Here is a 27,574-nt window from a genome sequence, read left to right on the forward strand (position 1 = left end):
ATCCTAGGAGATATATCAGTAAACATATTGCTCCAGGATATGTCTATATTTTGCTGCCTATGGATTCTTCCAAGATTTTTATGGTTTCCTGTCTCACATTTAAGTCTTTTATCTGTTTTGACTTTATTTTTGTGTATGGTGTAAGTTGGTGGTCTAGTTTCATTTTTTTGCATGTATCTGTCCAATTTTCCCAACACCATTTATTGAAGAGACTGTCTTGACTCCATTGTATGTTCTTGCCTCCTTTGTCAAATATTGAGCTTAATGGCTTGGATCAATTTCCGGGTTCTCTGTTCTATTCCATTGGTTTATATGTCTGTTCTTGTGCCAGTACCAGGCTGTTTTGAGAACAGTGGCTTTTTAATATAACTTGATACCTGGTATTTTGATTCCTCCAACTTTGTTCTTCTTTCTCAGAATAGCTGCGGCTATATGGGGTCTTTTTTATTCCATATTAATTTTTGGAATTTGTTCTAGGTCTGTGAAGTATGCCATTGGTATTTTAATGGGGATTGCATTGAATCTATAGATTATTTTGGATAGTATGGACATTTTAATGATGTTGATTCTATCAATCCATGAACATGGTATATTCTACTTCGTTATGTCTTCCTCTATTGCTTTTTTCAATGGCCTGTAGTTTTCTGAGTACAGGTCTTTTACTTTAGTTAAGTTTATTCCTAGGTATCTTAATTTTTTTGTTGCAATGGTAAATGGGATTATTTTTTTAGTTTCTCTTTCTGTGAGTTCATTATTGGTGTATAAAATTGCCATAGATTTCTGGGTGTTAATTTTGTATCCTGCTATGTTGCTGAATTCCTTTATTAAATCTAGTAGTCTTTAGATGGAGTCTTTAGGCTTTTCTATGTACAATATCATGTCATCTGCAGATAATAAAAGTTTTACTTCTTCTTTTACAGTTTGGATGCCTTTTATGTCTTCTAATCTAATCGCTATGGCCAGCCCTTCCAATACTATGTCGAACAGGAGTGGTGAAAATGGGCATCCCTGTCTTGTTCCTATTATTGGGGGAAATGGTTTTAGTATTTTCTCATTGAGTATGATGGTGGCTATAGGTTGTCATATAAGGTATTTATTATTTTGAGATCTGATCCCTCTATTTGCACTTTGCTGAGAGTTTTTATCAAAAAAGGGTGTTGTATTTTGTCGTATGCTTTTTCTGCATCAATAGATATGATGTGATTTTTGTCTTTCAATTTATTTATGTGATGTATCACGTTTATGGATTTGTGTATATTATGCCAGCCTTGCATCCCCAGAATAAATCCCACTTGGTCATGGTGTATGATCTTTTTAATGTATTGCTGGATACTATTTGCTAATATTTTGTTGAGGATTTTGACATCTATGTTCATCAGGAATATTGGCCTGTAATTCTCTTTCTTAGTAATGTCTTTATCTGGTTTTGGGATTTGGGTAATGTTGGTTTCATAGAAAGAGCTTGGAAGTGTTCCTTCCTTTGGAAATTTTTGGAATAGTCTGATGAGGGTAGGTTTTAGTTTGTCTTTTAATGTTTGGTAAAACTCCCCTATGAAGCTGTCTGGACTAAGGCTTTTGTTTACTGGAAGTTTTTTGATTACTGCTTTGATTTCATCAGTTGTTATCAGCCTATTCAGGTTTTTTTTATTCTTCATGATTGAGTTTTGGAAGATTGTATTTTTCTAGGAATATGTCCATTTTGTCTAGGTTATCCAGTTTTGTTGGAATAAAATTGTTCATAGTATTTTACAATCATTTGTATTTCTGTGGGGTTCATTGTCACCACACCTCTTTCATTTCTGATTTTATTTGAGTCCTTTCTCTTTGCTTTTTGGTGAGCCTGGCTAGAGGTTCAACAATCTTGTTTCTATTGATTTTTTGTTTTATTGTGTGTGTTTTTTTATTTGGGGGGTGGGTCTTTATGTCATTTATTTCCACTTTGATCTTTATTTCCTTCCTTCTTCTTACTCTGGGCTTTTCTTGTTGCTCTCTTTCTAATTCTTTAAGTTGTAGGTTTAGATAACTTATTGCCACTTTTTCTTGTTTTTGAGGTACGCCTGTAATGTTATGAACTTCCCTCTCAAGATTGCTTTCACTGTGTCCCTTAGATTTTGCATTGTTGTGTTTTCATTGTCATTTGTTTCCAGGATGTTTTTTACTTCTCTTTTGATCTCTGTTGTAATCCAGTCATTGTTTAATAGCATGCTATTTAGCCTCCAAGTGTTTGATTGTTTTTATTATAGTTGGTTTATAATTTTATACCACTGTAATCTGAGAAGATGCTTGATATGATTTTTAGATATATTGCATTGCTATCTATCTCTCCCTTGATATCTTCCAGAAGTTTTCTTTTGTATTTGGTGCTCCTGCATTGGGTACATATATGTTTACCAGAGTTATATTCTCTTGTATCAATCCCTGTAGTATTATGAAGTGGACTTCCTTGTCTCTTGTTATGGCCTTCACTTTTAGGTCAATTTTGTCAGATATAAGAATTGCTACCCCAGGTTTTTTTTTATTTCAATTTACCTGAAAATTTTTTTCCATCCCTTCACTTTCAGTCTGTGTGAGTTCTTTGTTCTGAGGTGGGTCTCTTGTAGACAGCATATATACGAATCATGTTTTCTTATCCATTCAGTTACCCTGTGTCTTTTGATTGGAGCATTTAATCCATTTATGGTTAAAGTTGTTATTGATAGGTACTTGTTTGTTGTCATTTTTATTCTTTATTCCTGTGTTCCTTCTTCCCTTTCTATTCTTTTTACAGCAGTCCCTTTAACATTTCTTGCATTGGTGGTAATAAACTCCCTTAGCCTTTTTTTTTTTTTTTTTTTTTGTCTGTTAAGCTCCTGATTTTCCCTTTAATTTTGAATGATAGCCTTGCTGGATAGTGTATTCTTGGGTTCAGTCCCTTGCTTTTCATTACTTTGTATATTTCATTCCATTCCCTTCTGATGTGTTTCTGTTGAGAAACCATTTGATAGACTAATGGGATATCCCTATAGGTAAGTTTCTGTCTCTCTCTTGCAGTTCTTAATATTCTTTCTTTGTCCTTAACGTTTGCCATTGTAATTACATGTCTTGGAGTGGGTCTTTTGGGTTCCTCTTGTTTGGGACTCTCTGTACTTGTGGAACTTTTTTTCCCTCCCAAATCAGGGAAGTTTTCTGTCATTCTTTTTTTTTTTTTAATTTGGAAAGGGTATTTATTTATGGAGCACCTAAATATGTCGTTATTTCTTTAAATAGGTTTTCTATTCCTTGCTCAGCTTCAAGTATTTCTGGCACCCCTATTATGTAGATGTTGCTTTGTTTCATATTGTCCCTAAGTTCCCTTAAATCCTCCTCCTACTTTTTAATATTTTTTTCTAGTTGCTGTTCAGATTGGGTGTTTTGCTACTCTGTCTTCTAACTCGCTGATTCAGTCCTCCACTTCTTCTAGTCTACTGATAAAACCTTCCATTGTGTTTTTTATTGCAGCTATGTCATTCTTTATTTCCTCTTGATTCTTACAGATGTTGGTAAATTTCTCATTCAAACAGTTTAGCATCCGTATTACCATTACTCTGAATTCTTTCTCTGACATATTGCTTGCCTCCATTTCACTTATTACCCTTTCTGGCAATTCCTCCTTTCCTTTCCTCTAGGGATTGTTTCTTTGTCCCCCCACTTTGGCTGTCCCTTTGTATTTGTTTTATGTAATGTGTGTTGTTGACAATTTCAGTACCTGGACGACCTGCTTGAGGTCCGAGAAGTTGGAGCCCTTAGTCGTCCAGTGGTCCAGGACTCTTTAGCCCAGAGGCTGGGGCTGCCTTGAGTCTCACGTCTTTAGTGTCTCTGCTCTGAGTTGTATTCCCTTCCTCCATGGTTCTGGTCCCTCAGTTGTCTGCTGCCGGTGCTCAGGGTCAGCTGGGGACAGATGCTCAGATCCTCTGATGTGCAACGCCCTGTGAAGCCGCAGAGCCCAATTCACTGAAGGGCCCCAGTGTCCAGAACATGGTGTGCCCTAGTTTCTTCCTCTTTGCCCCACCAGCCTGGTCCTGGGGGCTCCACAGAACGCCAAGTGGGGGTCCCTGGCCAGCACCATTGGTACTGTCCTTGGGTCTCAGCAGGTGCCGGGCCGAGTGTCCCTGGCCGGCATCATCAGCGCTGTCCTTGGGGCTTGGCGGGCACCGAGCCAGGTGTCCCTGGCCAGCACCAAATGTGCTGTCCTTGGGGCTGGGCAGGCGCCAGGTCAGGCAGTCCTGAGTGGCATAATTTTTTAACAGTAATCAATAGTTGAAGCATCTCATGCTTTACTTCATAGGGTATGGAGTTAATTGTTTCTGAAGCTGAATGTTTTGAAACCCTTGTAAGTATTGGCCTTATTGGCCTATCTCTAACAATAATGGTAGTGATTGGCTTAACCCTTGAGAATTATGTCACCAAATGATAATTATTACTCAGAAATTCTTTTGTATGCAAGTATGTAGTGTTTATAATGGTTAATGGAATGGGCTCTAAAATACCTCATCTTAGTTATTTTGCAGCTAAACCTTGGTTTTTTCATCTGTGGAATAAAGACACTTACTTGGTATGGTTGTGTGTGTTGAATGAGATAATATATATAAAGTGTATTGGTGTAGAACCTAGAAGATAGTGAGCTATCACTACTGTTATTATTCTAAGCACTTCCCTACAGTGGGACATTTTCCTGTCTTATTGATGGGTGAAATTGTTAAGACAGTATAACATCTCAAAAAGCAAGCTCTTGACCATTCAAATAGAACTGTATTTGCAGTTTATAAACTGCATACAGATGATTAAATAAGGTGAGTAGTCTTATCCTAACAAGAGGAAAACGTTGCCTTATGGGGAGAAGAGATCAACTAAACTGAGATTACTTGTAGGTCTATGCTTTGACTACTAGCAACGATATCTTTGAGGGCTCTCTGGTTTATATTGCATGTTCTCTAATGGGTCTTACCAATGCATAAAAGGAATCATATAAAAGGAAAAACTGTGTGCTTTGTTTTCTTGTTTCCAACTTGTGCAGAGGGGAAGCACCTAGCCATTACTGCAGCAGGTGGACTGAGCTAATCAGCAGATAGGGAAAGTAGCAATAATGCTGTTCTTTTGAAGATGTGGAAGTAGTATTTATCATGGCTTCATAACATGGGCATCATTGCTTTACCCCAGGAAGAAAATGGATGCATATGTAATAAATTATCTGAATAGTAAGGTTTATTGATTTTTTTAGATTTTACTTTTTTTTAAATGCCTCTATTAATGAAACGGAGTGCACACAAACCACATGTGAACATCACACTATTTACCTTTAAGTTGTTTCCTAGCTTCCTTTCTGAAAATTGATTAATAATAATAAATTCAGGAAAAAATTAACATCAAAGTACTATCTCAAGTCCCCAGGAAAGTGCCCTCTATAGAAAGCCCCAGTGTGTGTATTTACTTTCCTGTGCTATTCAAGAGAGCATGGCTGTGCTTCATTATCAAAAGTTGACTCTGGTAGATTTTAGATGAGAATGTGAAATATAAGAAAATGTTTCCTTCGAGTAGAATGAATTGGCCAGTCTAGTTCTTTCTTTAATGAGACAGTAACATAAGAAAATGTTTTGTCATGTACACAGATTTGGAAACCTTCTCTGCACAGCTGTTTTATAAAATTGGGTATACTTCCTTGACCTCGGTGATTTTTTGGCCAATAGGTTGCTATATGAATAAAAGAAGTTTTTATTACTATGACTTATCCTATCAAATGTGGACTATAAATTTCACTGAAATTATTATTATGATATCTAGGAAAAGTATAAGTTTCACCCAACAGGTAATAACTGTTGTTCTCCAAAGACAAAAGAGGAAAACCCAGTCTCACCAACTAAATATTAGTTGTGATGAACAGTATTTGGTCTTCTTATGTTTTTGAGAGGCAATGATGCATTCAGAGCACATATTAGAACTTCCTCATTGCTTCGGTGCATTCCCATGATTTCAGAGTACACTTTAATTCTCAATTTGTTATTGATATGGATCAACCAAATGCAACCCTGTAGTTGCTCATGTATTTTTAGAGTTTCCCTTGCATGCAGTTTTGTTTAACATGGGTCACAGTAATGGATCATTTATCTGAAGTAATGGATTGCTTCCTCTTTCTGCCAGCTGATTGGATCAGTCTGAAGTTCCTTATGTACTGTGGGTTACAGAACTCGTATGGAATCCGTATGGTGCATTTATTAGTGTGACAGTAACTGTATTAACCATTTATGTTCTCTAAGTCTTTGAAGATGTTGCAATAAACACAAGGAAGCCTTATTTTGAAGTGAATAAACTGGAAACTAAATTGAGCAATGAGTTATCATAAAAGACTAAATTACCAGGCTTTTGGGGAAACAGATCTTTTTCCTTGGTTGATTGTTCAGGGATCGGGGAACACAAAAACATTTATTTCTAACTCTCCCATTTAAAATATTTGTACTGTGTTTTAGCATCTTTTTCTGCTTTCATAAACAGAGTACAATAATTTAGTTTATTTTCCCAATGAAGAATTTGTAGCGCCTGAGAGTCCTAGTCTGAATAATTTCTCTTATCATCTGCAGTGCTGTTACAAACGTAGATTATTTAAAGGGATTGGGATTAAATGTACTGACCTCACATTATTCCTTGGAATTATTTTTAACCAGATCCCTGAGAGTAGTTGGTTGGTTATTTACTAAAATCAACCTGGAGAAGAAAATGAGATTGAGAGTTGATTAAATTCCAGTTAGGGGAGATTGCATTATTCAGTGACACCTAATTTTCCAGGTATCATTTGTAGGATTTAGTTGAAAAACCTGAACATAAGCAAAATTACCTTTGTTCTTTCAAAATTAAAAAGCCCAAAGAATATAAGAGCCCCATGGTTTAGGATGTCTCATTTGAAGCTTGCTAACTCACTTTATCTGCAATCCCAACCACGTTAGAAAACCAGTTGTCTACCAGATTAATAAATAAAAGGAGAAAAATCACACAATCACCTCAATGGGTACAGAAAAGATATTTGGTAAATTCAGCAACCATTTATGATTTTCAAATGCAGTTAGCAAACTACAAATGGATGAAATTTTTTCAGTGTGACAAAGTCTCTCTCTAGAAAACCTTCAGCAAACATCATGCTTTATGGTGATTATATTGAAGATATTTTTTAGGTTGGAGCAAGAATTATTTCTAGTGAGTATTATAATAAGATTTTGGCTAACTTAATAAAGTAAGAAAAATAAATAAAAGAGATAGCGATTTGAAATGAAGAAACAGCACTGTTTATTTGTGGATGATATGAGTTTGTACTTAGAAAATCCAAAAGAATCTACAGACAAGTTATTAGAACTAATAAGGAACTTTAATAAGTTGCTGGACACAGGATCAACAAGCAAATATCTTCTATGTTACATAAGCAACAGCCCTCAGAAAATGATATTTTTAAAATATCCTATTTACAAAAGCATAAAAATAATAAATACCTAATTATGTGACAACAGTTAAACATGACAGCTACCTGTAAAATGTATAAAACGTTTTAGAGTCACTAAAGATTTATAATAAAAGGAGAACTACGCATGTTCATGGGTTGGGAAACTCAATATTGTAAAGATATTACTTCTCCTCAAATTAATTTATAAATTTAGTACAGTCCCAATCAGAATCTCAAAAAGATGTTTGTGGAACTTGAATAGCCAATTCCAAAATGTATATGGACATGCAGAGAGCCAAAACTACCCAAGACATTTTTGCAGAGCAAGATGGGGTTTAACCTACTCTACCCAATATCAAAGTGTATTATAAGCTTTAGTAAATAAGGCATTGTGCCCGTGTCACTGAGTTGGACAAGCAGGCTGCTAGAACAGATTGGAGAGCCCTAAAAGGGACCTGTTTGCATATACACGGGATTTACGACAGAAGTGGTACTGCAGAAAAGCAGGGGAGGGCAGACTTTGCACTTAGTGCTGGGGCAATTGGGTTTCCATATGGAAAAGAATTAAATTAGACCCATATTTCATACCAAACACAAAAACTCCTGTCAGGTCGATTATAAACCTAAATGTGAAAGACTAGACCATAGAGCTTTTAGAGGTATTATTGAAGAATGCTGGCTGCCAAGGAGCCTGCAGTGACTGAACTTGACCGACCTGGCTTCTTTACCATCGCTTATAGATCCAGGTGGGACTGCGCTTGGCCGAGGCTGAGAAGTCCGTTTCTTCACCATCTCCTTTGCTGCCACTGCAGCTGCTATCAAAAAGCCTACTCTCATCCTTGATGGAGAATTCTTCCCAGGATAGGGAAGGTGGCTTCTCTCAACCCCTCAGCTGGGAGGCCTGGCAGGGTAATGGGAAATGCTACCTCTCTTAACACCACAGATTGCTTTTTATGAATCCACCCCTGTTTAAATCTCTCAAGTTTTGTTAAGTCCAATATCACTTCCAGGAATAAAATGACTCATTTATTAGAACTACCCAAAAGATGGTAGAAGAATTCTGAAGGTGAAGGGGTGGCATCCATGCTTAATTGTGGCAGCACTCCAGATGCTGGCAAACTTGCCATCATTTCTGCCTCTCACATTTGTAAAGCATGCTGCTTGGTGTCCAAGTGGGATGCCAGCTCCCTGGACTGAACTGCTAACAGACAGTGTGATGAAAAGTCACTTTCTGTGTGAGCTCCAGACACCCACTGCAGTGACTGTCCTTTCAGAAACACAAGAGCGGAGTCTCACAGTCCCTGCCGTGTGTAAGAGGTCCTTTGGTCCCACGTCTTTATTACTTTTATTGTTAGATTTCTTACCATTTGCCACTCTGAAGGGCACATTGCACACATCTGAGACGGCAGCCACACTTGCCTTTGAGGCATTAGGAGAAGTCCTGAAGAATGTCTTGGGACTAAAATGCAGAGATGAAGCGGTGGCATGGCCACTTTATACAGGAGTGGAGAGAACCGGGGACGTGTGAAAGCTGTTCGGTTCTTTACTTGTGCTCCCACCGCTGAAGGTAGTTGTCATTATAATGCCTGTGCTACATACTCCGCTTACCCGAAATCAGAACAGTATTTTCAGTCCACGGTTGGGAATCCTTGGAAGCCAAGAGCTGAGTGTATACATGTTCCACATTTTGTATGGGGACTTGAACATCTGCAGATTTTGGTATCCACAGGTTTTCTGAAACCAGTCCTCCCTGGATATCAAGAGATGACTGAATCTGGGGGGAGTCGATGGTTGCATGCAGATTTTTTACTGAACGGGGGTGGGCACTCCAGAACCCCGCATTGTTCAAGGGTCAACTGTATATGACCTTTGTATAAACCCATTGCACTTCCGGCAGCCGGCTCTGATGGGAGGATTCTGGATCATCCCTGACATTCTGGAGTGGACAGTGATATCATCATAATTCCCGTGGATGCCTCAGAAGGCCTTTATTAAGAACAGTCCATCCAGCATCTCTGCTTGGTGCTTGAGAAGATGCCAAGGTGGCAGAAACTCCTGTATTCTGGCTGAAACCCTGAATCCATTTGAAAAGTGTGTTTCGAGTATTTTGCAATCTGTTGTTGCCAAGCCAGAATTTTAAAAATCACCTGAAAAGGCTGTGATTCCCTGCTCCCAAAGAACGTCTTTTGTTCTCCGTCAAGGCCATGTTGGTGTTCAGGGAACAGTACATTCTTACTTACGTAACAGAGGAGGAAATCTAGTAGAGGTCGAGTTGTTGTGACCAAAAATGATCTGTCATTGTTGAGAGCAAAGGAAAAGTCTACAGGAAATGGCTGAGCAGTTAGCTGACAGATACGACCAAGGGAAAATAAGAGGATATGGCTAGAAAGAAAAGAGTCCTCCACAGCTTTCACCCTCAGATCCCTTTTCTCTATTAATAAGAGAGACATGAAGGCAGAATTACAGGTGCTACCTGATCAACTTTAATGTTTGGGCAATGCCCTCAAACAGGTTACTATGAAAAACGACAAGAGACCAAGTCCACCAAAACCCACCTTCTCTCTAAGATTCTGACGGGAAAAGTGCACTCGGCCCATCCAGAGGGAGGAATGTAATACGTAAGGGAAATGGCAAGTGACTGATACCTGAAATCACAGGAACAGACTCACACTGAAGCTAAACACAACGAAGGCTTAAACCCACACTGTAGAACAGATAAGAGGTAGCATTATCTAATTCCTAAAACATTTCGAATGAAAATATATCTTCATGATTTGAGGTTAGAGAAGAATTTCTTGAACCAGGCACAAAGAACAATAACTATAAAAGAAAAACTGTTAAACTCAACTGCATCAAACTGAAGGACTTATCTCCATTATGAAAAAAAAAAATAAGAATAATACGAGTTGAGCAGGCAAGCCAAGGACTGACACAGGAAAAAGGGCTGGTATGTGGAATAAAAAACAGCTCCTACAAATCAATATGAAAAAAGACAGGAAGCCTAATAGAAAAATATGCAAGAGACTTGAATAAGTACTTTAGATGATATAGAAAATGTCCAATAAACATTTAAAAGCTATCCAACCTTATTATTCATCAGAAACACAAATCAAAACCACAATGAGATACCGCTATATCAGGTTGGTAAAAACTACAAAGTTTGCCAGTACCAAATAATGGTGAAGATAGGAAACAGTGTGAACTCTCATGTCTGTTGTTAGGGGAGTAAATTGGTACAACTACCTTGGAAATTATCTACTAAATAGAAATTATCTATTTGGAACTATCTACTAAAGCTGAACATATGGATACCATATGACCCACTCTTTCTACTTCGAGCTGATACAGTCAACAGAAATACATGCACACATGCACCAAGAGACATGTATAAAAATATATAATTCATGGCAGCATATTTATAGTTCCTCTGGATTGAAATCAACCCAAATATCTATCAGTAAACTAAATAAGTTGAGGTATGTTCATACAACGGAAAACTATATAGCAAAGATAATCTATTGCTACATATATCAACATAGGTGAATCTTATAGGCAATATTGAGTCAAGGAAGTAAAACATGAAAATGTAGTGTATGATTGCATTTTATGGAAAGTTCATTAACAGACAGAAATTAACTATAGTATTAAGGGATGTGTATTAGTATGCTGGAACTGCCATAACAAAATACCATAGACTGTGTGGCTTAAACAACTGACATTTATTTTCTCTGGAGGCTGGAAGTCCAAGAGCCACATGCCAGCATGGTTTCTGGTAGGACTTCTTCCTGGGTTGTAGATGGCCACCTTCCCCCTGTGTGTGTTCACCAGGCCACCAGACCTCCTCTTTGTGTGTGGTGAGGAAGAGAGCAGCTGTCTGGGGTCTCTCCTTATAAGGATAAGTAATCCTATCAGCCCCACCCTATGACCTCATTAACTTTAATTACCTATCTAGATACAGTCACATTGGAAGTTAGGGCTTCAACATATACATTTGGGGCAAAACAGTTCATTCTGTGGCAGGATGAAACGTAATAATGAAAAGCAAAACAAGGAAGTGATTATAATATTAAGGCATGATGATTATTCATATAAAGCATAGTCAGGAAGTCAGGATAGAGGTTATCTAAGGTATGAGCAGAAAAAGGAGTTGTGATTAGAAAATGCCATGGTGGCCATGTTTTGTTTCTTGACCCATATAACCATTCATCTTATAAATTATTGGTTAAATGTCACATTTAAATTTTGTGTACTTTTCAGTATGTGTTATACTTAACAATTTAAGAGGTGGTTGTTTTTTAAAAAAAGCAAAACCATTGTGTTCATTCTCATTTCCTGTTGTACAATCTGGTAACATTGATGCTCTATTCCATTTTGTTTATTTTTGATAGGGTATTGAGCTTTACTGTTTTGACCTCTGATTCCTCATAAAAAATATTTTTATACATTAATTTTTAAATATTAATAATGGTAAATTTAAGATGTTCAGTGGTGCTCTTTTTTCTTCTGGGAGATTTTTAAAATATATTTCCTTATAAGGAATTCAGTTGAAATGATATTTTTGTCCTTAAACATTTTCCCATGTAGATAGAGATTTCCAGCTTCACTTGTCCCTGGCCTGCACTTTATTAAGGTTGAATCAGTTGTTAGAAATATATTTGGTCTTATTAAATATTATCTTTGGCTGGTAAGATTAAGAACTAGAGGAGGTTTTCAAAAGTGGACTGTCCCCAAATATAATCAATAAAAGAAATGCTGACTATATAGAGTTTTTATGTGGCTCTACTTTCTTCTGAGTTGTTATAATTACTAAAATAGTATATATCTACTTGCATCAACCTTTCAAAGGGATTCTGAATTGCTGTCACAGTCAAGAAGTTACCTAGGAATCTGATTTCCTCCTCACCCTGAAAATTAACCCCAACAATTCAAGGGACATTCTAATATCCTACCCAGATTGGTTGTGGGCTAAGATGGCAGTGGGTGGTGATTCTTAGTCTGAACAAATCTTTAGTCATATTCCAAAACCCAGTCATTTGTCGATGCTACATAGAAGGAACAATAAATCATTAGGTTATTTATTCCTTAAGAAACTTTTCATTAACATATGCTTTCTCTTGTAGATAATTCGCTCCTTTCTGCTCTTTCCAACAATTGAGCGAATGTCCGAGTCACCCAACGGCAGGATTGCCACTCCGTTTCTGTGCTGGCTTCGATATGCTCTCTATGTTTCTAGCTACTTATTACTTAAACCATGTCCGGAGACAATCAAGTCCTGGCTGATGAGAATGGCCCTTCAAAGGATGAACGTGCAGAGTGAATTTTCGGTCCTTAGTGTGTTGGAGCCATTCTGCCTTGGTAAGTACATTTAAAATGTATGGGTTTATTCTTGTATCAGAAAGCATTAAGAGAATAATCTCAGACAATGGATGAATATCAACCAAGGAATTCTATGTTGGATTTTTTTTTCTTCCAAAAGTTTAAAACTAGAAATAAAATGAGAATAGAGTGAGGGGAGTTCTGTTTGATAAATAGAAAAGACTCTTCAAATTTTAAGTTTAAACCTTATCCTGCTATTTCTCCACTCTAGCTGCAGAAAGGTGAGAAAGAATTTTTCTGTACAAAATATACTTGAGGATAAAACCGGCAACCTAGGTATATGCCCTGACTGGGAATCAAACCCAGAAAATTTCAACTTGAATCAAAAAAGACAATAGATGCCAACACCAAAATGACAGATAATTATTTGGCAAAGATTTTAATGCAGCCATCATAAAATGCTTCAATGAGCAATTAGTGAACATGTTTGAAACTAATGAAAAAAATAGAGAGCGTCAGGAAAGAGATTTAAAGAAAAACTGAATGGAAATTTTAGAACTGAAAAATACAGTAAGATTAAAATATAACTAATTTTAAAAATTGAAAATGGAAAAGCTCACCAGGAAAGTGGAAGGGACAGAAGAAAGAATTGGTAGACACGAGGATAGAAGAGTATAAATAGAAATTTCCCAAATTTGGCAAAAGACATAAACCTACAGATTCAAGAAGCTAGATGAATTCTAAACGGAATAACCCTAAGAAAACCACACACAATACATCATAACCAAACTTTTAAAAGCTGAAACAAAGAAAATGTCTTGAAAGCACCAAGAGAGAAATGATATATCAATTATAGAGGAAAATCTATTTGAATGACAGCTGGTTTCTCATCACATATGACACATATTTCAAGTGCAAAAAGAAAAGAACCATCAATACAGAATTATATATTCAGTGAAAATATCCTTCAGGGGGAAAAAGAGGAAATTAAGATATTTTCCAATGAAGGAAAACCAAAGGAATGTGTAACTATAAGATGTAGCATAAAAGAATCTCTGTTAGAAGTTCTCTAAATATGAAGTGATAAGAGAAGGAATCTTGAAACATTAAGAAAGGAAAAAAACAGAAGAAAAAGTGAGGAATTATATTTTTCTTCTCTTGAAATTTCTAAATTATTTTTAACAGTTGAAGCAAAAATTGTAACACTGATATGGTTCTAAATGTATACAGACGAATTATTTAAGACAATTATATTATAAGTAGGGGAGGGTAAAGGAACAAAAAAGGAAGTAAGGTTTCTCCATTTCACTTGAACTGGTAAGACATCAATACCAATAGACTATATATATATATATATATGTGTGTGTGTGTGTGTGTGTATATATATATATATGTGTGTGTGTGTGTGTGTATATATATATATGTGTGTGTGTGTGTGTGTGTGTGTGTGTGTGTATATATATATATATATATATATATATATATATATATATATGTATACTAGAGGCCCGATGCACGAAGATTCGTGGAAGAATGGGCCTTCCTTACCCTGGCTGCCAGCACCGCCTTGGCTCTGGCCAGAGATGCCTTTCTGCCTTCCCACTCTGCCCAGAGGCCCGGAGCAGCTGGGGCGGTGCAGAACGCCTGTGTCATTGCCATGGCAACAACGCAAGCATCCCTCCCCTGGCCGCTTGGCACCTGCGTATGCAAATTAACCCACCATCTTTGTTGGTTTAATTTGCATACTTTTGATTGGCTGGTGGGTATTGCAAAGGTATGGTCAATTTGCATCTTTCTCTTTTATTAGTGTGTGTGTAGTATGGTCAATTTGCATCTTTCTCTTTTATTAGTGTGTGTGTATGTATATATATATATATATATATATATATATATATATATATATATTCTACAATACCTAGAGTAACCACTTTAAAGTCTATACAAAGAGATACTGTAAAACACCACAAGTAAATAGAACTGGAATTCTAAAACATATTCAGTAGCCCTAGCTGGTTTTGCTCAGTGTTAGAGTATCAGTCCATGGACTGAAGAGTCTCAGGTTTGATTCCAGTCAAGGGCACATACCTAAGTTGCAGGCTCGATCCCTGGCCCAGTCAGGGTGCATGCACGAGGCACCCAGTCGATGTGTCTCTCTCACATGGATGTTTCTCTCTCGCTGTCTCTCCCCTTCCTTCCACTCTCTCTAAAAATCAATGGAAAAAAATATATTTGAGGATTAACAAAACAAAATAGAAAGAAATTCAGTAATACATAGAAAGACAAAATAAAGAACATAGAGAAACTAAAAAATAGAAAACAAATAATAAAATGACACAACATCTAACATATCAATAATTACATTAAATGTAAATGGCCTAAATACATCAATTAAAAGACAAAGATGAGCAGCGTGAAATAAAATAACTATATACTGTCTTCAGAAAACTCAGTTCAAATAAAATTATTTATGTAGATTGAAAGTAAAAGAATGAGAAGATACACATCATGCAAATGTTGGTCAAAAGGAACCAGGAATGACTGACTGTGTTAATACAGGTAGCCCCCACTTCCAAATTTCAAATTGCACCACTTTCACAAAATACTTACATTGTTAACCTGTTTTCACTAACAAGAAGAAATTCAGAGGATTTTCACTTAAAAACAAAACAAAAAAATTACCATACTAATGTTGGACTTTTGTAAAAGTGAAATGGCACAACAGGAACTTTAGAAAGCCGGAGATACTCTTCACTTTGTGCCATTTGGCTTAGGAAAGTTTTCATAGGAATGCTCTACTTTTGGAAAGCAGGGGAGACCTGTATCAGACTTCAGAGCAAAGAAAATTATCAGAGACAAAGAGGGACATTACATAATAGTAACAAAGGGGCCAATCTGTCTAGAACATACCGCAGTCCTAAATGTGTATGCACCAAATAAGATTACTACAAAATATAAGAAGCAAAAGCTGACATAACCGAAAGGAGTAATAGACAAATCTATAAACATAGATGGATACTGAAGCACCCTTCTCTCAACAATTAATAGAACAAGGCAGGAAATTCACAAGGATATAGGATAATTCAATAATAGTATCCACCGCCCTAACCGGTTTGGCTCAGCGGATAGAGCGTTGGCCTGCAGACTTAAGGGTCCCAGGTTTGATTCCGGTCAGGGGCATGTACCTTGGTTGTGGGCACATCCCCAGTGGGGAGTGTGCAGGAGGCAGCTGATCGATGTTTCCTCTCATCGATGTTTCTAACTCTCTATCCCTCTCCCTTCCTCTCTGTAAAACATCAATAAAATATATTAAAAAAATAATAATAGTATCCACCAACAGGGTTTAATAGACATTTATAGAACACTCCACCCAAAACATCAGGATTTTTTATAGGCATTAGATTGGCAACAACCTGTACTTTCCTTATGTCTCCTTAAAAACATTTTCTAAACCAAAATCAGGACATAGGATATAAGAAAGTTTTACTTGTTTCTCTATGTGTATTTAATGACCTATATACAGTTGTCCTGAAGTATCCATAGGGGTTTGGTTCCAAGACCCACCGTAGATACCAAAATTCAAGATGCTCAAGTCCCTTGTATAAAATAATATAATATTTGCATGTAACCTGTATCTACATGTAGGTTACCACAGGGTATGCCTACACCTCAGTTCATTTGAGTGGACTTAGCATACTGTTCAGCACATAGCAAATCCAAGTTTTGCTTTTTGGAACTTTCTGTGCTTTTAAAAAATATATTTTCTACCTGAGACTGATTGAATTCGCAGAGGTGTGGCCCATGGATACAGAGGGCTGATTGTAGTATGTTACCTATAACAAATAATCAGGTGTTTCATGTTTTTAATTAAAACAGGTAATTGTTAAAGGTGTTTTCCAGTTTTTCTATAGCAGAACTATAAACACCCTCGTAAAGAAGTAGTCTGCATAAGCTGCCCTTGAGAGAAAGGAATGCTGTACTTCCAGAGAGCAGGGGAGACCTGTATCAGACAGTAGACTTCAGACTTTCCAAAAGTGGGCGTTATGCCACCTCACTTTTACGAAAGACCAACATTAGTGTGTAATGTTTTTTGTTTTGTTTTTATGTGAAAATCCTCTGAATTTCTTCTGGTTAGTAAAAACAGGTTAGCAATGTATTGTGAAAGTGCAGCTTGAGAGAAGTAGTCTTCATAGTACTATGCATCTTCCAGCAGCCCCACGTGCAGGCATCAAGGAGTGAGACAGTTTGGAGACTAGGACACATTCCTCTCCGTGACTCAGCAGCTAGAGTCTTCCAAGCTATATGCATTGTTGCTTGGAGAAGCCTGGGATTCCTTTCCCACACGTCCATAGTAGATATACTATATGCAAAGCAGACCCTGTAAGTGTAAATCAAACCGAACGCTCAGCCACATTGCTTCATCTCTGATCCAAACAACCAACCTGCAAACAAATATGTGGAGCACAGTCCTCCTATTTTTGACAACCTTTCTTCCTCTGATTTTTTTTCCCCTCTTCATTCTAAACCTGGCCTTCTGAAGTTCAGATAACCGGTACTTCAGTGATCTCTGGGTATTTTTTCCCCATTGGCCACTCAGTCTGTGTAACCTTGGGTAAAGATAAAGGGGCAAGGATACCTGTCTTCTTTCTTCTTAGGGTGCTTGGTTCAGTCTCCTAGTAGTGACTCTCAGATGCTCCTTAACCAAGCATCTCAATCCTAGCCAGCTGTTCCCAGCATCCCCTTTGAGTCCCATGTCACCCTCGCCTCCTCTTGCAACAATTACAACAGAAGCCACCTTTGCCCAGGCTTGCCCTGGCCATCCCTTAAGTGATTCCTGTTACCTTGCTTGTTACAAATAGAAGAAGGTCCCAGCTGAGAGGAAACGATACTTACATGACACTGGCCCTTGCGGTGATTCATGGACTCTTCCCAAGCTTGTATCCCATGAATGGTGAAGGTGATCTGCCACTTGAGTTGGCAGCCTGGTTTTCAGGTTAAACAAAGAGAGGGGTTATCAAGAGAAAGGAAGACCAGGCCCAAGACCCTTTTCAGGGGCCATTCTCACTGTGCCCTCTGGACAGCCCCCCTGCAGACCTGCTTCTCTGTGGCCTACATCCAGGCAATGACCTTCAACATGCCAGCTTGACTTTTAGGCCTTGCGGTGTTTGCACATTATGTAATGTCTGTGCTTCGGGAGAAATCTTACGGAAACAAACGGAGGAAGTTTGCCCGTCCAAGTAGTGGATAATAAATCCTGCCTGTCAAGATGGAAACAGATTTTCTGTAGCCTTCAGTTTATGCACACATTTTGTTGTTGTTGTTGTTGTTGTTGTTGTTGTAAGGTCTGAAAATTTCAAGGAACCAACATTTCAAATACTGTTGCCTTTTGGCAAAGATGGCATGTCCCTTTCTCCAAACTGAGATTATGGGCCTTGACCTTCTTCACCAGCTGAGTCCTGAAGCCTCATTTCCCACCCAGCCTTCAGAGCAGAGCAGCCGCATTCGGTTAGCATATTATTGGAAACTTTACCAGGGTCCGATCCGTTCACTTGTGTCACTAGATTGTTTCCAGTGTTCTTTTTAAAGAAAATATGTGGGGGTTTTCTTTAATTTTCATGCTGGAATGTTTGCTACTACATGTTTTCCTTAGAATGGATGTTCTGTTTCATGAGAAATAGACTTTTCACTGAGACAGCTAAATTGGATTTTCTGATCAAAGCTAAAAGCAAATACATTTTAACTTAGCAGTATCACAGGTCAAGATAATTAACTTTAAAAAATATTCTAGGGTCTTTCCCTTAGTTAGGCCAAATTGGTGTTTTAATTCCTTTCAGTTACCTAACTAGAAAAACAGTGCAGAGACAGAGGTATTCCTGGCAGGTTACATTACTCTCCTGTAGACATTCTTGTAAAAGAAACTTTCCTTTCCTTAGTCAATATGGAAATAACTTCTGAAAGCACGTACAGTGATATGGAAGGAACTGAACCATTCAGTGAGCTGACACATAAGCTGCACTGAAGAATCACAAAGTCCTCAGAATACATCTAACTCAATCCCAGAATAATGTGGGTTTTTTGTAATATATTTTTATTGATTTCAGAGAGAGGAAGGGAGAGGGGGAGAGAAACACCAATGGTGAGAGAGAATCATTGATTGGCTGTCTCCTGCACACCCCCTGCTGATTGAGCCCGCAACCCAGGCATGTGCCCTTGACCAGAATTGAACGCAGGACTTTTCAGTCCCCAGGCTGACGCTGTATCCACTGAGCCAAACAGGCTAGGGCCAGAATAATGTTTTTAATAAAACAAAACTAGACTCCCATGTTTTCTCTTCTCTCATGATGTGTGTAGGTTAGGAGAATCCATTTATGAAAGCCAACTGCAACTTTAATGCTTCATGGAAGTTTAGCCTACAATTCAGCAATGAAGGAAAGATTTGTGTGTGTGTATATGGTCTGTATTAGGATTAAGAGCAAAAGGTGATTAGTTATGGTACTAGAATATCACCTGTTTTAGAATTAAATGACTTGAGGTTTTACTAATTTTTTTCTAAAGAAAATTTTATATATTTAAATTATCTGCCACTCTAAAAAGAATTATATTATTTTTTAAAAAATCATACACTGTCACATAGATAAGATTATCTGTTTACAGACTAAATGGATGGTTATAATAACCAAATTCTTGGATTATGGAGAAACATATAATACACTGTGTGGATAACAAACATTCCTCTAAGTTCTGCAGAAATTTGGAATGGGAGAATTACATTTTTAAGTCTGGTTCTCACATTGCTAAAAGCCACATTTGGAAAACAATCTGGAAAAAAAATAAAGAGCACCAAAGAGCTCCCCTTGGAAGAAGACTTGCCCAGCGTTTCTGGGCATCTTGGGTCCTGCTTAACCTTTGGCCCAGCTCTCCGGTGTGTGCCCTCGGAGGGCCAGCCACTCTGCCTGAGCATCTGTCTGGATGCAGCTCTGCTGGAGGGAGGGACACTCGTGTCTCAGGGCTGTCCCGTTCCACAGTCTGTCCTCAATCCCTCTGCTACCATGCGGCCCTGCTTGGCTTGCAGCTCCCTCACTCCCCTGCACTCAGCAACATCTGCCAGCCTCGTGACCAGTCAGATGTGCTGGGAGGGGCCGCCCCTGGAAAGGCTCGTTTTCAGTCAGATCCTCCCTCTGCCTCCTCACAGGGAAGTCCGAGTGTAGACAAGGCATGATGCCACCCTTCTCCCCCGGTCAAGTACCAGGATCTCACAGGAGGTTAAGAACAGCAGCAACCCCTGTGCTATGACCAGAACGACCCGGGATTGATTTTAGCTATGGATAACAGAAAGCTATATCACAGTGGCCTAAACAGGAACTTATCTTTCTCAGGCACCAGGAAATCTAGAGGTAGGTAGTCTAGAGGTAACTAACATCTGAATGGGCCATCGGGGATGTGGGTTCTTTCTAGATTTTCACTCTTTTGTCTCTTGCACATAGACCTTTATTTCCATGTTGTCATCTCAGGTTCACATGATGACTTCTGCCCCTCTAGACTTCATGTGTGGCCACCTGTGGCCGATTTCCTGCCTTCAGACTTTACCCGTGAAACTGCCCATCTTCAGTAATTCCCTTGGCAGCACCAATAGCCCTGTCTCTGCGATATAATGGCAAAACCAAACAAATTGGGGCATTCTACTAGGGAATCTACATACCACCAAACTGCAGGAAACCTGGTTTCCTGCCCAAAATTCTATTCAGAAAGTATTCATACTCTCCCAAACCCCTTATTTTATCATTCATGTGGCTTTGCTTCCCTCTGCATTTCCTCTGCTGCACTGACCAGTGGGGTATGTGCCTCGTGGTTGGTTAGTCTTACCAGCAGCTCCTAGGCTCTCCCTCTTGCCTGCGATGATTTGTCCCTGTTTTACACCCGTCCCTGCCAGGTTGGTTACCAAAGTCAGGTGCTTCGGCCTCCAGTTCTGGCCTCCATTGTGATCCGTTCAAAGAAGGCAGCGGGCTTTTTCTCCAGACCTCTCTGCCCTCCCCTCACCACCACCCCCCAAAAAAAAACAGCAACCAGCCCAGCTACCTCCTCCTCAGTCCCTTCCCATTTAACAACCTTTACTAATACCTGCCATGGACGCAGCACCTAGAGGAGCACTATAGGGAAGACTACATGAAAGATAGCCCTGCCCTTAAGTTACTTCCCGCAGAGTAGGGCGAGAAGGGTGGAGAATTTTACTGTGTGACAGTAAAGGCTGTCATGAACACAGATACAGGGCATGAGTGGTACCAAGAAAGCAGAGATTATTAGTTCTACTGAGATAAGTAAGGGAGGAGAAGATAAATGAAATTGGACTGAAAGATGAGTGGGGTTTTTTTCAGACAAAATGGCATAAGATGGGCAATTGGGCTAAGCAGAAGGCAGCCGTCTTTTGTGGATTATGTGTGATTGGAGAACTCAGTGATGGCATTTGACCTGTGAGAAGAGAGTCCTGTTGATCTCCACCTTCTGCCCTCACTCAGCTATTTTAAACTGTGAGCCACTCTACCATGAGTTGAAGTCCTACAGTAATATTCAGCCATTACACATACTGCAGAGGATAGTAGAGAATACAAAAGAATATTAGACTCTTCGGTGAGTTTTTTTAGCACCTGTAGTTAGATTTGTAATGAAACAGAAGTAAACCATTAAGATTCTCCTAAATCATTCTCTGTCTCTCGTGTTTTTGTTTCCATTACTCTTGCTTCTAGATATTTCCTTCACTGTGGTGCTTGAGACTCTGAATTCTGCTGGTTTCCAGGAATGCTGTTGAGAGTCTTTGCCAAGAGAAATGTGTTTTCCCCTTAGGAAATTACACTTCTATTTGGTATTGTTTCTGATCACTGTGTTGTGTTGTGAGCATTTCTGAGGAATGAAAAAGATGACTTCTTTGAGGCAATCACTGGAAAGGCCAACTGGTATTCTACTGTCTTTTTAAAAAGTATGCTTAGGTGAGAAATTATCAGGGGGGGAAAAAGAGTAGGAATAAAGGTGGGGTGAGATACATTCCTTGATGAAAATTTTACTCTTAAAAATGTGATTTCTTACAAGTTATTTGAATTTTTTAACTTTTTCTGATTCAACAATGATACTATAGAAAAGTGCTTAAAATGTAAATATTTACCTCCATGAATGAGCATAAAGCAAGCCTCCCATGTAACTCTCACCCAGCTCAGGAATCACCATTGCCTGGCTCTCAGAAGCCTCCCTTTAGTCCCTGCGTGTCCAAAAATCCACTTCTGAGCTCAGTCAGGTTGTGGGCAAAATCCAGGTCATGGCTTTATGACTGAGGTCCCCTTTTCTTGCTGGCTGTCAGTCAGGGGTCCCTCTCAGCTCCCAGAGGTCACTGTCAGGCCCTTCCTACACGAGCTTCATCTTCAAACCAGCAGTGGTGCACTTACCCGTTTGGTGCCGTGAATCTCTGGCTTCCCTCCTGCACCAGCCAGAGGAAACTCGGATGTTGGAGGCCTCGTGTGATTAGGTTAGGCCTCCCAGGATAATGTTCCTTAAAGTCATCTGCACTATAAAACGTAATTTGGTCTGAGAGTAATCTACACCAATAAAAGAGAAAGATGCAAATTAACCATCACTCTGCCACTCCGCTATACCCACAAGCCACACCCACCAGCCAATCAGCAAGTATGCAGGCTAACCCAACTAAGATGGCGTTGGCCACGGAGCTGGAGTGAGCAGGAGGCTTGGGTTGCCTCCAGCGATGGAGGAAGCCAAGCTTCCCGCCTGCCCTGGCCGGCCCTGGGCTCTGCTCAAGGCTACAAAGTTTCAATTATAGAAGATAAATAAATCCCAGATACCTGCTTCTAGCCTGCCCTGGCCTCCGCTCAAGGAGGTGCTGGAAAAAAAAAAGAAAAGAAAAAATGGAGAGGTTGGGAGCTTGGGTCGCCGGGGGGCGTGGCCAGCCTGAAAATAGCCATCAGCCCCTCACCCAGGCTGGCTGCATCCCCATGGGGTGAGGGTCCCCGCTGGGGGGCTTGACCAGCCTGCAAACAGCCATCAGCCCCTCACCCAGGCTGGCCAGGCATCCCAGTGAGGACCCCCACCCTGATCTGGGACACCCTTCAGGGCAAATCAGCCGGCCCCCACCGTGCACCAGGCCTCTATCCTATATAATAAAAGGGTAATATGAAAATTGACCCTCCTAACAGCAGAACGACTGGGAATGACTGGTCACTATGACACACACCATCAGGGGGCAGACGCTCAATGCAGGAGCTGCCCCCTGGTGGTCAGTGCGCTCCCACAGGGGGAGCTCTGCTCAGCCACAAGCCAGGCTGACGGCTGCCAGCACAGCGGTGGTGGCGGGAGCCTCTCCCACCTCCTCAGCAGCACTAAGGATGTCCGGCTGCAGCTTAGGCCTGCTCCCCGCTGGCAAGTGGACATCCCCCGAGGGCTCCCGGGCTGCCAGATGGATTTCTGACTGCCAGCTTAGGCCCAATCCCCCAGGGAGCGGGCCTAAGCCAGCATGTGGACATCCCCCAAGGGGTCCCAGACTGTGAGAGGGCTCAGGCCAGGCTAAGGGACCCCTCCCCCTCCCCAGTTCACAAATTTTTGTGCACCGGGCCTCTAGTGTCATCATATTCACAGGTTCTACCCACACTCAAAAGGGAGGGGATTACAGAAGGGCAAGGAATATTTCTGTCATAGAATTCTGCCTACCACAGACCACCCATCTTTTGCTCTTCTGAAATGCTACCTTTGTCAAAGATCTGTAAAGATGTGTGCTTCCAATGATTTATCTGTAAAAAATTGTGCTTGTAATCCTTACATCATAAAAACATCCATCGGGTACAATTGCACACGTTACCTGCTATGGTGCCTGACATTGGGCCATCATCCTGCTAACACTGGCTAATGAGAGAGCCAGGTGAAGTGAGCACAGGTGCTTTTGTAAGATGTGCTCTTGTTTCCAGAGACATGCACCTTGCCTGCCTCACATGCCTGTCTGAGCCTCCCTTGTCCCATCAGGGAGCACTTGCTAAAAGAAGAGGGGGGATGGGAATTTACTGAAATTAATTTGACAGTTGTTTTGTCCAGTCTGTTTTAAGTGTTTGACTTTTTTTTTTTTTTTTTAATGTAGCTAATGTTGCCTACCTTGGGGGCCAGGAAATGATGGAGGTGGTGAAGAGAGACAACGAAACCATAAAGGAGCACTTACCTAAGGTAATCACTTTAGTACTGTAATGAAGTAAGTCAATGGGCAGAAATACTTACTGAAGATGAGAGATTGAAATTGGTTCAGATCTCTGTAATGCCTCAAGGGTTAGATCCAGATAGAGTTCTATGTCTAGTTAAAATTAATGTTCTCGCCAGCACCAGTTTGGCTCAGTGGATAGAGCGTCAGCCTGCGGACTGAAGGGTCCCAGGTTTGATTTCGGTCAGGGGCAATGTACCTTGGTTGCGGGCACATCCCCAGTGGGACATGTGTGGGAGGCAGCTGATCAATGTTTCTCTCTCATCGATGTTTCTAACTCCCTATCCCTCTCCCTTCCTCTCTGTAAAAAATCAATAAAATATATTTAAAAAAATTTTCTCCTTGAATGTTGCATAGAAAGTAAGTGAAGCTGATTGCACAATTAAATATATTTTGACACTATTTTTGTTGGGTTTATTTTTAGAATCCATACTCCTCCCTAGGGCCTTGTCCTGAGCAGATTCTCAGTAATACTTATAGAGTAAATGAGTTATGTTAAAATGTCAGTAAAACATTGGGAGACAACTAACATTACTACAACCCAATGACTCAGTGAGCCTGTCTTTCTTACTCTCCAATGCATTAGAGTAGGAGTGTCCTGCTGACACCAAGACCAGTTTCCTATACAAGCAGGTGCAGAAAGGCAAAGATGGAAACATCGAGCCTTTGTGAGTTTCCACAGCAAATACTAGAAGCTCACACAGACATTTGGAAGCACCAACCTCTGAATCTGTGAGGTCTAAGCACCCTAGCCTGTAGGTGGCTCTGGTACTCGCATGGCATCATTTTGTCTGTCTGTCCATCCTGGTAGGGTAGAGCTGCACTGTCCATCCATGCATGGTTATTGTGGCTAGTCTGAATTGAGATGCACTGAGCCTGTGAAATTCACCTTGGATTTCAGAAACTTAGTACCCAAAAAAGTAAAATATTTCATCAATATTTTTATATTGATTACATGTTGCAATGATATATTATGATCTGTTGGGTTAAGTAAAACATATTACTGAAAATAATTTTACCCATTCCTTTATACTTTATTTTTAATGTAGCTACTATAAATGTCTAAGTTCTGCATATGCTTTATCGTTGTGTTGGACTCTCTAACTTGGAGGTTGGGGGTTAGTGCTGAGCTGGTACAGAGCCATCTTACAGGCCCAGGAGCCTACTGTCTGCAAGGGAAACCTACTGGGTTTATATGGGTGTATAGTCCCTTCATAAACTTTGAGACATTTGACTTAAAAAAACAGTTTCACTCCCAGCCAGTGTGCCTCAGTGGTTGAACCAGGAGGTCAGGGTTCAATTCCTGGTCAGGGCACATGCCCACATTACAAGCTTGATTCCCCCAGTAGGGGGTGTGCAAGAGGCAGCCAATCAATGATTCTCTCTCATCATTGATGTTTCTCTCTCTCCCTCTGCCTTCCTCTCTGAAATCAATAAAAACACTTAAAAATATTATTTTTCACAATATTGATCTGTGATAGCATCACCCAGAGAGGACTTTTGAAATGCCAGTTTGTGTTTGTCTTTGGCCATGGGGGTCATCATATTTCTCGAATAGCAGTTGCATAGAGATTGAAATTTTGGATCCAGAAGGAAACGCCCACAAGCTGAACAGGGAGGTTGGGGCCTCAGAAGGACCTGTCTCCAGGGCTTTCAACTTGTTTTCAGCCGTTGAAGGATGTGAAACTACAAGAAAAACAGGATTTTGTTTTGCCATTAAATTATAAATGAATTTGTTTCAGAAATGCATTTAAGTTCTCAAGGCTGGAAGTTCATAAAAACAACTCAACTCCCAGTTAATAATAAGACTGGCAGATGCTCGCTTCCAAATCTCACACTTGCTGACTGACTCGACCCTCGTGAGTCCAAGCCCATCCTGCCACCTGTGGGAGCCAGCTGCTGTAAAATACTCATCGTTCCTGGATTCCCTTTGTATGCTGTGCTCAGAAAGAGGTCAAAGGCAGGTGCTAACTTATTCCTGCCCTAAGTTAAATCCATATGCAGGCGTAATCATTCCCAGATAGAGGCCTGCTCGTGGTAACTGCGTGTCAGGACTGTAAGTTTACTGAAACTTTTCATGGGAGAAACATGGGGATAGAATGCTAGATGGCAGGCGTTTCAAGGTCAACATTAACAGTCAGTCATGAAATAAACTTTCCCAGCTACGGGACTGGCTTTGTTTTGGTTTTAAGATAGCGTTAAATGTACTGGTGGAATTGGGGGAAGCAGGGCATTGGTTTGTTTAATGGGGCAAAACTGCCTCGCAATTCATTGATTAGCCTTTGTAACAGAGAAGGTCCAATTCCTAAGTGAAACAAGGTACAGAAACGGAACTTTTTGTTTCTGTAATGAAAAAGAGAGGAAGCATGCTGTAACTGAATACTGGGGAAGTGGAGTCGGCTCACGTCCCCATCTGCTTGAGAAAACAAGGAAATGCAAAAGGGCGGATAGCTCTAGGAAGATAATGGGCATTGACTCCGCCTTCCCAACCACCTTGACAGTGAGTCACACTGAGAACCACTTCCCAGGACTAGACAGGTCCCTAGTCTAGGTGTTCCACTCAGGATGCTCTGTCCCACCGCAGCCCAAACGTGACTGTTCGGAAACCTCACACCTGCCTGGGACTGCCCAGCGGGAAGGCTTGGAGCCACCCATTTTGTTGCAAAAATCATTCACTATATCTCAGTTATTCTGTGTTCAACATCCTTGTGCCATTCCGTCAGCAAGTCCCAGGAAAGTTCGCCTAAAAATAGTCTCTCTACTGCATCGTGTGGCTGGCTTTTGAGTCCCTGCAGCCCCACCACAAAACTATCAGACCATTAGTAGGCTTTGGTTCCAAGTTCAGATTTCTGCCTCTGGGCTTTCATTGTCCACACGAAGAGAACTTTTTGTCGTCTTGAGAAAAATTGGCCTTTTAACTCTACTGGGATGGTTGTCTTCTTTCTCCCTCCCTCTCTCCCTTCCTGTCTTCCTTCACTCCTTCCCTCTCTCCCTATCTTCCTTCCTTCCTTCCTTCCTTCCTTCCTTCCTTCCTTCCTTCCTTCCTTCCTTCCTTCCTTCCTTCCTGTCTGGGTCTGGAGACTTGATATACAGCATCAAACCTCCTACGTGCAGCGCTTCAGCATTCCATGAAGTTACTTCCCTTTCCTGGAGCAAGTATTTCAGACCCACATTGTTTCCAGGAGAGTTACTTGTGGCCTGTGACATGGTGGTTGTGTTCTTTCTTCACCTGACTAAGCCCGACCTGTCCTTTAAGACTTGGCTCCATTGTCTTCTCCAAGAGGCCTTCCCCGGGCTCTGGTTTTGGTTAGATGTCCCTCCCTTGGTCCCCATGGCTCCCTCCCTCTGTCGAGTTCTGGTGTTGCATTCATCACACAGTATTTAAGTGGTCTGCCTTCCCCTCTCGCCCACCTTGAGGGAAGGAGCTGTGTTTACTCATCTCAGTACCCCTAGGGCCTGGCACAGTGGGTGATACCTGGTGAGCAGTCAATACATGTACCCTAGTGGGTGGACGGGGAAGCCACGAGAGCTTAGCTTCCAAGCCTTTACTGTGCCATGCGTCTCTTTGGCTCTTGTGTATG

At 40.3% G+C, this 27,574-nt stretch overlaps 1 protein-coding gene across 4 annotated transcripts in view; it reads left to right on the forward strand.

The window, feature by feature from the left end:
- LDAH (lipid droplet associated hydrolase) overlaps positions 1–27,574 on the forward strand; it is an 87,850-nt gene that overhangs the window by 51,180 nt on the left and 9,096 nt on the right. For 2 of the 4 annotated variants that reach the window (XM_059660456.1, XM_059660455.1), the window contains exons 5-6: positions 12,562–12,796; positions 23,880–23,962. In XM_059660456.1, the coding sequence (XP_059516439.1) occupies positions 12,562–12,796; positions 23,880–23,962 (318 nt within the window). Of the gene's footprint in view, positions 1–12,561; positions 12,797–21,495; positions 21,752–23,879; positions 23,963–27,574 lie in introns of those variants that run through there. The other 2 variants (XM_059660457.1, XM_059660458.1) reach the window with 2 other exon arrangements.

Source organism: Myotis daubentonii, chromosome 12 (assembly GCF_963259705.1).
Source record: "Myotis daubentonii chromosome 12, mMyoDau2.1, whole genome shotgun sequence".
Taxonomy (NCBI): Eukaryota; Metazoa; Chordata; class Mammalia; order Chiroptera; family Vespertilionidae; genus Myotis; species Myotis daubentonii.